This window comes from Heterodontus francisci, unplaced genomic scaffold, assembly GCF_036365525.1.
Source record: "Heterodontus francisci isolate sHetFra1 unplaced genomic scaffold, sHetFra1.hap1 HAP1_SCAFFOLD_617, whole genome shotgun sequence".
In the NCBI taxonomy this organism is placed as follows: Eukaryota; Metazoa; Chordata; class Chondrichthyes; order Heterodontiformes; family Heterodontidae; genus Heterodontus; species Heterodontus francisci.
Window position 1 is genome coordinate 586,548 of NW_027141034.1, and position 12,249 is coordinate 598,796.

The window sequence follows — 12,249 nt, forward strand, 5'->3', positions numbered from 1 at the left end:
TGAGGTGCTCTAGGCATCCATGAGGTACTTTGGGTCATCATCAGTAGCAGAATTGTATTCAATCACAATGTGTAACCTCATAGCCTGGCATATCCCTCACTCTACTACTGCCATCAAGCCAAGGAATCAACCCTAGTTCAATGAAGAGTGCAGGAGGGCATGCCAGGAGCAGCACCAGTCATACTTAAAAATGAGATGTCAACCTGATGAAGCTACAACACAAGGACTACTTGCATGCCAAATAGCAGAAGCAGCATGCAATAGACACAGCTAAGCAATCCCACAACCAGTGGATCAAATCAAAGCTCTGCAGTCCTGCCACATCCAGTTGTGAATGGTGGTGGATGATTAAACAATTAACAGGAGGAGGAGGTTCCATAAATATCCTGATCCTCACTGATGGGGGGAGCCCAGCACATTAGTGCAAAAGAAGAGGCTGAAGCATTTGCAACCAGCTTCAGCCAGAAGTGCCAAGTGGATGGTTTATCTCAGACTCCTCCTGAGGTTCCCTGCATCACAGATGCCAATCTTCAGCCAATTTGATTCACTCCACGTGATATCAAGAGACGGCTCAAAGCACTGGATACTGCAAAGATTATGGGCCTTGACAACATCCCGGCAGCAGTACTGAAGACTTGTGCTCCAGAACTAGCCATATCACCAGCCAAGCTGTTCTAGTACAGCTACAACACTGGCATCTACCCAATAATGTGGAAAATTGCCCAAGAAGGTCCTTTACACAAAAAGCAGGACAAATCTAATCTGGCCAATTAACATCCCATCAGCCTCCTCTCGTTCATCAGCAAAGTGATGGAACGTGTCTTCGGCAGTGCTATTAAGTGGCACTTAATCAGCAATAACCTGCTCACTGATGCTCAGCTTGGCTTCTGCCAGCACCACTTGGCTCCTGACCTCATTACGGCCTTGGTCCAAACATGGACAAAAGAGCTGAACTCAAGAGGGGAGGTGGGAGTGACTGCCCTTGGCATCAAGGCAGCATTTGACTGAGTGTGGCATCAAGGAGCCCTAGACAAATTGAAGTCAATGGGAATCAGGGGGGAAAACTCTCCACTGGTTGGAATCATACTTAGCACAAAGGAAGATGGTTGTGGTTGTTGGAAGTCAAATCATCTCACCTCCAGGACATCACTGCAGGAGTTCCTTAGGGCAGTGCCCTAGGCCCAACCATCTTCAGCTGCTTCATCAATGACCTTCCCTCCATCAGAAGGTCAGAAGTAGGGATGTTTGCTGATGATTGCATAATGTTCAGTACCACTTACAACTCTTCAGATACTAAAGCATATGCAGCAAGAACTGGACAACATTCAGGTCTGGGCTGATAATTAACAAGTAACATTTGCGCCAGGCAATGACGATCTCCAACAAGAGAGAATCTAACCATCGCTCCTTGACATTCAATGGCATTACCGTCGCTGAATCCCCCACTATCAACATCCTGGGAGTTGCCATTGACCCGAAATTGAACTGAACCAGCCATATAAGTACTGTGGCTGCAAGATCAGATCAGAGACTGGGAATTCTGAGGTGAGTAACTCACTTCCTGTCTCCCCAAATCCTGTCCACCATCTACAAGGCACAAGTCAGGAGTGTGATGGAATACTCTCCACTTTCCTGGATGAGTGCAGCTCCAACAACACTCAAGAAGCTTGACACCATCCAGGACAAAGCAGTCCGCTTGATCGGTACCCTATCCACCATATTAGACATTCACTGCTTCCACCACCGATGTACAGTGGTAGCAGTGTGTACCCTATACAAAATGTACTGCAGCAACTCACCAAGGCTCCTTCGCCAGCACCTTTCAAACCTGTGACCTCTACCACCTAGAAGGACAAGGGGAGCAGAGGCATGGGAACATCACCACCTGCAAGTTCCCCTCCAAGCCAAAACACCATTCCTTCACTGTCGCTGAATTAAAATTCTGGAACTCCCTTCCTAATAGCACTGTGCGACTACCTGCACCAGATGGACTGCAGTGGTTCAAGAAGGTGGCTCACCACCTGCTTCCCAAGGGCAATTAGGTATGGGCAACAAATGCTGGCCTTGCCAGTGACACTCACATCCCATGAAAGAATAAAAATAAGTATTAGCCTGGTGACCCAATTTCCTGAGCATTAACCTTAACCACTCATTATAATTAGTAGAACGCATAGTATTACACCTCGAGCTATCACAGAACATGTAGACGCGATACCATAGGTGCTCTCCCACGGTTCCATAGGTGCTCTACACCATTTCCCAGTAGTCAAACTTTCCTAATTTACTAATTGTCATGGCAGTTTCTGTTCCGCTGCTGTATGTGTGCCAGGTGCGTCAAAAAAAAGTTGCCAGATCTTGGCTGGAAAGACATTTTGCATATTAACAGACAGTGTTTGGAAGGACAAAGCAGCCATTCCCTGACACATTCAACCCACAATGAACCCTTAGCTGGAAAGACATTTCCCCTCACATATTCAACCCACAATGGACTTTTGATCACTGGATGTTCAACATGAGAGAGCTTGCATTCCAGGTTGACTGCTAAGGTGGCTGAATGCACAAATGGACATGATCAAACCAGCTAGTCACGTGGCTAACCTGCTGGGCAACCTGAGTTTTTTGAATTTGTGCAAACAGTTTGGGCAGAAAGCTGATTGCTCCTGTCTGCTCCCATCTTTTTCTCACAAGCCTCTGAATCCACTGAAGACACATGAACCCCAAGAGAGAAAAGTCTCCTACAGCGAAAAACGTTTAAGAAGAATACTGGGCCCCAATGAAAAGCAAGATCTACCTACAATCAAGGACTCTACAGTGACTTCTGTGTTCCATGTCAGTGCGCCATTTTCCCACACCCTCTTGGCCAGTCTGGACATAGCAGCGGACGCCTTTCCCATGCGCTTGTTGATTTCTGCATCGAGGGACAGGTTACTGGTGATAGTTGAGCCTAGGTAGGTGAACTCTTGAACCACTTTTAGAGCGTAGTCGCCGATATTGATGGATGGAGCAGAGTCTCACTGTCCTATAAACACCAATACTCAGTAACACAGAGTCTCACTGTCCTATAAACACCAATACTCAGTAACACAGAGTCTCACTGTCCTATAAACACCAATACTCAGTAACACAGAGTCTCACTGTCCTATAAACACCAATACTCAGTAACACAGAGTCTCACTGTCCGAGAAACACCAATACTCAGTAACACAGAGTCTCACTGTCCTATAAACACCAATACTCAGTAACACAGAGTCTCACTGTCCTGTAAACACCAATACTCAGTAACACAGAGTCTCACTGTCCTATAAACACCAATACTCAGTAACACAGAGTCTCACTGTCCTGTAAACATCAATACTCAGTAACACAGAGTCTCACTGTCCTAGAAATCCCAATACTCAGTAACACAGAGTCTCACTGTCCGATAAACACCAATACTCAGTAACACAGAGTCTCACTGTCCTGTAAACCCCAATACTCAGTAACAGAGTCTCACTGTCCGATAAACACCAATACTCAGTAACACAGAATCTCACTGTCCAGTAAACACCAATACTCAGTAACACAGAGTCTCACTGTCCTGCAAACACCAATACTCAGAAACAGAGTCTCACTGTCCTATAAAAACCAATACTCAGTAACATAGAGTCTCACTGTCCTATTAACCCCAATACTCAGTAACACAGAGTCTCACTGTCCCATAAACACCAATACTCAGTAACACAGAGTCTCACTGTCCTGTAAACACCAATACTCAGTAACACAGAGTCTCACTGTCCTGTAAACACCAATACTCAGTAACACAGAGTCTCACTGTCCTGTAAACACCAATACTCAGTAACACAGAGTCTCACTGTCCTATAAACACCAAGACTCAGTAACACAGAGTCTCACTGTCCTATAAACAGCAATACCCAGTAACACAGAGTCTCACTGTCCTATAAACACCAATACTCAGTGACACAGAGTCTCACTGTCCTGTAAACACCAATACTCAATAACACAGAGTCTCACTGTCCTATAAACACCAATACTCAGTAACACAGAGTCTCACTGTCCTATAAACACCAATACTCAATAACACAGAGTCTCACTGTCCTATAAACACCAATACTCAGTAACACAGAGTCTCACTGTCCTATAAATCCCAATACTCAGTAACACAGAGTCTCACTGTCCTATAAACACCAATACTCAGTAACAGAGTCTCACTGTCCTATAAATCCCAATACTCAGTAACACAGAGTCTCACTGTCCTATAAACACCAATACTCAATAACACAGAGTCTCACTGTCCTATAAACACCAATACTCAGTAACACAGAGTCTCACTGTCCTATAAATCCCAATACTCAGTAACACAGAGTCTCACTGTCCTATAAACACCAATACTCAGTAACACAGAGTCTCACTGTCCTATAAACCCCAATACTCAGTCACACAGAGTCTCACTGTCCGATAAACACCAATACTCAGTAACACAGAGTCTCACTGTCCTATAAACACCAATACTCAGTAACACAGAGTCTCACTGTCCTGTAAACCCCAATACTCAGTAACACAGAGTCTCACTGTCCTGCAAACACCAATACTCAGTAACACAGAGTCTCACTGTCCTGCAAACACCAATACTCAGTAACACAGAGTCTCACTGTCCTGTAAACACCAATACTCAGTAACACAGAGTCTCACTGTCCGATAAACACCAATACTCAGTAACACAGAGTCTCACTGTCCTATAAACACCAATACTCAGTAACACAGAGTCTCACTGTCCGATAAACACCAATACTCAGTAACACAGAGTCACACTGTCCTATAAACACCAATACTCAGTAACACAGAGTCTCACTGTCCTATAAACACCAATACTCAGTAACACAGAGTCTCACTGTCCGATAAACACCAATACTCAGTAACACAGAGTCTCACTGTCCTGTAAACACCAATACTCAGTAACACAGAGTCTCACTGTCCTGTAAACCCTAATACTCAGTAACACAGAGTCTCACTGTCCTGTAAACACCAATACTCATTAACACAGAGTCTCACTGTCCTGTAAATCCCAATACTCAGTCACACAGAGTCTCACTGTCCTGTAAACACCAATTCTCAGTAACACAGAGTCTCACTGTCCTGTAAACACCAATACTCAGTAACACAGAGTCTCACTGTCCGATAAACACCAATACTCAGTAACACAGAGTCTCACTGTCCTGTAAACACCAATACTCAGTAACACAGAGTCTCACTGTCCTGTAAACACCAATACTCAGTAACACAGAGTCTCACTGTCCTGTAAACACCAATACTCAGTAACACAGAGTCTCACTGTCCTGTAAACACCAATACTCAGTAACACAGAGTCTCACTGTCCGATAAACACCAATACCCAGTAACACAGAGTCTCACTGTCCTGTAAACACCAATACTCAGTAACACAGAGTCTCACTGTCCTGTAAACACCAATACTCAGTAACACAGAGTCTCACTGTCCTATAAACACCAATACTCAGTAACACAGAGTCTCACTGTCCTGCAAACACCAATACTCAGTAACACAGAGTCTCACTGTCCTATAAACACCAATACTCAGTAACACAGAGTCTCACTGTCCGATAAACACCAATACTCAGTAACACAGAGTCTCACTGTCCGATAAACACCAATACTCAGTGACACAGAGTCTCACTGTCCTGTAAACCCCAATACTCAGTAACACAGAGTCTCACTGTCCTATAAACACCAATACTCAATAACACAGAGTCTCACTGTCCTATAAACACCAATACTCAGTAACACAGAGTCTCACTGTCCTATAAATCCCAATACTCAGTAACACAGAGTCTCACTGTCCTATAAACACCAATACTCAGTAACACAGAGTCTCACTGTCCTATAAATCCCAATACTCAGTAACACAGAGTCTCACTGTCCTATAAACACCAATACTCAATAACACAGAGTCTCACTGTCCTATAAACACCAATACTCAGTAACACAGAGTCTCACTGTCCTATAAATCCCAATACTCAGTAACACAGAGTCTCACTGTCCTATAAACACCAATACTCAGTAACACAGAGTCTCACTGTCCTATAAACCCCAATACTCAGTCACACAGAGTCTCACTGTCCGATAAACACCAATACTCAGTAACACAGAGTCTCACTGTCCTATAAACACCAATACTCAGTAACACAGAGTCTCACTGTCCTGTAAACCCCAATACTCAGTAACACAGAGTCTCACTGTCCTGCAAACACCAATACTCAGTAACACAGAGTCTCACTGTCCTGCAAACACCAATACTCAGTAACACAGAGTCTCACTGTCCTGTAAACACCAATACTCAGTAACACAGAGTCTCACTGTCCGATAAACACCAATACTCAGTAACACAGAGTCTCACTGTCCTATAAACACCAATACTCAGTAACACAGAGTCTCACTGTCCGATAAACACCAATACTCAGTAACACAGAGTCACACTGTCCTATAAACACCAATACTCAGTAACACAGAGTCTCACTGTCCTATAAACACCAATACTCAGTAACACAGAGTCTCACTGTCCGATAAACACCAATACTCAGTAACACAGAGTCTCACTGTCCTGTAAACACCAATACTCAGTAACACAGAGTCTCACTGTCCTGTAAACCCTAATACTCAGTAACAGAGTCTCACTGTCCTGTAAACACCAATACTCATTAACACAGAGTCTCACTGTCCTGTAAACACCAATACTCAGTAACACAGAGTCTCACTGTCCTGTAAACATCAATACTCAGTAACACAGAGTCTCACTGTCCTAGAAATCCCAATACTCAGTAACACAGAGTCTCACTGTCCGATAAACACCAATACTCAGTAACACAGAGTCTCACTGTCCTGTAAACCCCAATACTCAGTAACACAGAGTCTCACTGTCCGATAAACACCAATACTCAGTAACACAGAATCTCACTGTCCAGTAAACACCAATACTCAGTAACACAGAGTCTCACTGTCCTGCAAACACCAATACTCAGAAACAGAGTCTCACTGTCCTATAAAAACCAATACTCAGTAACATAGAGTCTCACTGTCCTATTAACCCCAATACTCAGTAACACAGAGTCTCACTGTCCCATAAACACCAATACTCAGTAACACAGAGTCTCACTGTCCTGTAAACACCAATACTCAGTAACACAGAGTCTCACTGTCCTGTAAACACCAATACTCAGTAACACAGAGTCTCACTGTCCTGTAAACACCAATACTCAGTAACACAGAGTCTCACTGTCCTATAAACACCAAGACTCAGTAACACAGAGTCTCACTGTCCTATAAACAGCAATACCCAGTAACACAGAGTCTCACTGTCCTATAAACACCAATACTCAGTGACACAGAGTCTCACTGTCCTGTAAACACCAATACTCAATAACACAGAGTCTCACTGTCCTATAAACACCAATACTCAGTAACACAGAGTCTCACTGTCCTATAAACACCAATACTCAATAACACAGAGTCTCACTGTCCTATAAACACCAATACTCAGTAACACAGAGTCTCACTGTCCTATAAATCCCAATACTCAGTAACACAGAGTCTCACTGTCCTATAAACACCAATACTCAGTAACAGAGTCTCACTGTCCTATAAATCCCAATACTCAGTAACACAGAGTCTCACTGTCCTATAAACACCAATACTCAATAACACAGAGTCTCACTGTCCTATAAACACCAATACTCAGTAACACAGAGTCTCACTGTCCTATAAATCCCAATACTCAGTAACACAGAGTCTCACTGTCCTATAAACACCAATACTCAGTAACACAGAGTCTCACTGTCCTATAAACCCCAATACTCAGTCACACAGAGTCTCACTGTCCGATAAACACCAATACTCAGTAACACAGAGTCTCACTGTCCTATAAACACCAATACTCAGTAACACAGAGTCTCACTGTCCTGTAAACCCCAATACTCAGTAACACAGAGTCTCACTGTCCTGCAAACACCAATACTCAGTAACACAGAGTCTCACTGTCCTGCAAACACCAATACTCAGTAACACAGAGTCTCACTGTCCTGTAAACACCAATACTCAGTAACACAGAGTCTCACTGTCCGATAAACACCAATACTCAGTAACACAGAGTCTCACTGTCCTATAAACACCAATACTCAGTAACACAGAGTCTCACTGTCCGATAAACACCAATACTCAGTAACACAGAGTCACACTGTCCTATAAACACCAATACTCAGTAACACAGAGTCTCACTGTCCTATAAACACCAATACTCAGTAACACAGAGTCTCACTGTCCGATAAACACCAATACTCAGTAACACAGAGTCTCACTGTCCTGTAAACACCAATACTCAGTAACACAGAGTCTCACTGTCCTGTAAACCCTAATACTCAGTAACACAGAGTCTCACTGTCCTGTAAACACCAATACTCATTAACACAGAGTCTCACTGTCCTGTAAATCCCAATACTCAGTCACACAGAGTCTCACTGTCCTGTAAACACCAATTCTCAGTAACACAGAGTCTCACTGTCCTGTAAACACCAATACTCAGTAACACAGAGTCTCACTGTCCGATAAACACCAATACTCAGTAACACAGAGTCTCACTGTCCTGTAAACACCAATACTCAGTAACACAGAGTCTCACTGTCCTGTAAACACCAATACTCAGTAACACAGAGTCTCACTGTCCTGTAAACACCAATACTCAGTAACACAGAGTCTCACTGTCCTGTAAACACCAATACTCAGTAACACAGAGTCTCACTGTCCGATAAACACCAATACCCAGTAACACAGAGTCTCACTGTCCTGTAAACACCAATACTCAGTAACACAGAGTCTCACTGTCCTGTAAACACCAATACTCAGTAACACAGAGTCTCACTGTCCTGTAAACACCAATACTCAGTAACACAGAGTCTCACTGTCCTATAAACACCAATACTCAGTAACACAGAGTCTCACTGTCCGATAAACACCAATACTCAGTAACACAGAGTCTCACTGTCCGATAAACACCAATACTCAGTGACACAGAGTCTCACTGTCCTGTAAACCCCAATACTCAGTAACACAGAGTCTCACTGTCCTATAAACACCAATACTCAATAACACAGAGTCTCACTGTCCTATAAACACCAATACTCAGTAACACAGAGTCTCACTGTCCTATAAATCCCAATACTCAGTAACACAGAGTCTCACTGTCCTATAAACACCAATACTCAGTAACACAGAGTCTCACTGTCCTATAAATCCCAATACTCAGTAACACAGAGTCTCACTGTCCTATAAACACCAATACTCAATAACACAGAGTCTCACTGTCCTATAAACACCAATACTCAGTAACACAGAGTCTCACTGTCCTATAAATCCCAATACTCAGTAACACAGAGTCTCACTGTCCTATAAACACCAATACTCAGTAACACAGAGTCTCACTGTCCTATAAACCCCAATACTCAGTCACACAGAGTCTCACTGTCCGATAAACACCAATACTCAGTAACACAGAGTCTCACTGTCCGATAAACACCAATACTCAGTAACACAGAGTCTCACTGTCCTGTAAACCCCAATACTCAGTAACACAGAGTCTCACTGTCCTGCAAACACCAATACTCAGTAACACAGAGTCTCACTGTCCTGCAAACACCAATACTCAGTAACACAGAGTCTCACTGTCCTGTAAACACCAATACTCAGTAACACAGAGTCTCACTGTCCGATAAACACCAATACTCAGTAACACAGAGTCTCACTGTCCTATAAACACCAATACTCAGTAACACAGAGTCTCACTGTCCGATAAACACCAATACTCAGTAACACAGAGTCACACTGTCCTATAAACACCAATACTCAGTAACACAGAGTCTCACTGTCCTATAAACACCAATACTCAGTAACACAGAGTCTCACTGTCCGATAAACACCAATACTCAGTAACACAGAGTCTCACTGTCCTGTAAACACCAATACTCAGTAACACAGAGTCTCACTGTCCTGTAAACCCTAATACTCAGTAACAGAGTCTCACTGTCCTGTAAACACCAATACTCATTAACACAGAGTCTCACTGTCCTGTAAATCCCAATACTCAGTCACACAGAGTCTCACTGTCCTGTAAACACCAATTCTCAGTAACACAGAGTCTCACTGTCCTGTAAACACCAATACTCAGTAACACAGAGTCTCACTGTCCAATAAACACCAATACTCAGTAACACAGAGTCTCACTGTCCTGTAAACACCAATACTCAGTAACACAGAGTCTCACTGTCCTGTAAACACCAATACTCAGTAACACAGAGTCTCACTGTCCTGTAAACACCAATACTCAGTAACACAGAGTCTCACTGTCCTGTAAACACCAATACTCAGTAACACAGAGTCTCACTGTCCGATAAACACCAATACCCAGTAACACAGAGTCTCACTGTCCTGTAAACACCAATACTCAGTAACACAGAGTCTCACTGTCCTGTAAACACCAATACTCAGTAACACAGAGTCTCACTGTCCTGTAAACACCAATACTCAGTAACACAGAGTCTCACTGTCCTATAAACACCAATACTCAGTAACACAGAGTCTCACTGTCCGATAAACACCAATACTCAGTAACACAGAGTCTCACTGTCCGATAAACACCAATACTCAGTGACACAGAGTCTCACTGTCCTGTAAACCCCAATACTCACTAACACAGAGTCTCACTGTCCAATAAACACCAATACTCAGTAACACAGTCTCACTGTCCTATAAACCCCAATACTCACTAACACAGAGTCTCACTGTCCTATAAACCCTAATACTCAGTAACACAGAGTCTCACTGTCCGATAAACACCAATACTCAGTAACACAGAGTCTCACTGTAGGATAAACACCAATACTCAGTAACACAGAGTCTCACTGTCCTATAAACACCAATACTCAGTAACACAGAGTCTCACTGTCCTATAAACACCAATACTCAGTAACACAGAGTCTCACTGTCCAATAAACACCAATACTCAGTAACACAGTCTCACTGTCCTATAAACCCTAATACTCAGTAACACAGAGTCTCACTGTCCTATAAACACCAATACTCAGTAACACAGAGTCTCACTGTCCTATAAACACCAATACTCAGTAACACAGAGTCTCACTGTCCTGTAAACACCAATACTCAGTAACACAGAGTCTCACTGTCCTGTAAACCCCAATACTCACTAACACAGAGTCTCACTGTCCAATAAACACCAATACTCAGTAACACAGTCTCACTGTCCTATAAACCCTAATACTCAGTAACACAGAGTCTAACTGTCCTGTAAACACCAATACTCAGTAACACAGAGTCTCACTGTCCGATAAACACCAATACTCAGTAACACAGAGTCTCACTGTCCTGTAAACACCAATACTCAGTAACACAGAATCTCACTGTCCTGTAAACCCCAATACTCAGTAACACAGAGTCTCACTGTCCGATAAACACCAATACTCAGTAACACAGAATCTCACTGTCCTGGAAACCCCAATACTCAGTAACACAGAGTCTCACTGTCCTGTAAACACCAATACTCAGTAACACAGAGTCTCACTGTCCTATAAACACCAATACTCAGTAACACAGAGTCTCACTGTCCTATAAACACCAATACTCAGTAACACAGAGTCTCACTGTCCTATAAACACCAATACTCAGTAACACAGAGTCTCACTGTCCTATAAACACCAATACTCAGTAACACAGAGTCTCACTGTCCTATAAACACCAATACTCAGTAACACAGAGTCTCACTGTCCTATAAACACCAATAATCAGTAACACAGAGTCTCACTGTCCTATAAACACCAATACTCAGTAACACAGAGTCTCACTGTCCTGTAAACACCAATACTCAGTAACACAGAGTCTCACTGTCCTTTAAACCCCAATACTCAGTAACACAGAGTCTCACTGTCCTATAAACCCCAATACTCAGTAACACAGAGTCTCACTGTCCTGTAAACACCAATACTCAGTAACACAGTCTCACTGTCCTGTTAACCCCAATACTCAGTAACACAGAGTCTCACTGTCCTGTAAACACCAATACTCAGTAACAGAGTCTCACTGTCCTGTAAACCCCAATACTCAGTAACACAGAGTCTCACTGTCCTATAAACACCAATACTCAGTAACACAGAGTCTCACTGTCCTGTAAACACCAAT

General features: G+C 43.0%; 1 protein-coding gene across 1 annotated transcript in view; it reads right to left on the minus strand.

Annotated features, from left to right (window-relative positions):
* Positions 1–846: 846 nt before the first annotated feature.
* LOC137361877 (serine/threonine-protein kinase A-Raf-like) overlaps positions 847–12,249 on the minus strand; it is a 178,592-nt gene continuing 167,189 nt past the window's right edge. Inside the window, exon 7 of the mRNA XM_068026479.1 lies at positions 847–948. Coding sequence (XP_067882580.1) covers positions 847–948 — 102 coding nt within the window. The remainder of the gene's footprint in view (positions 949–12,249) is intronic.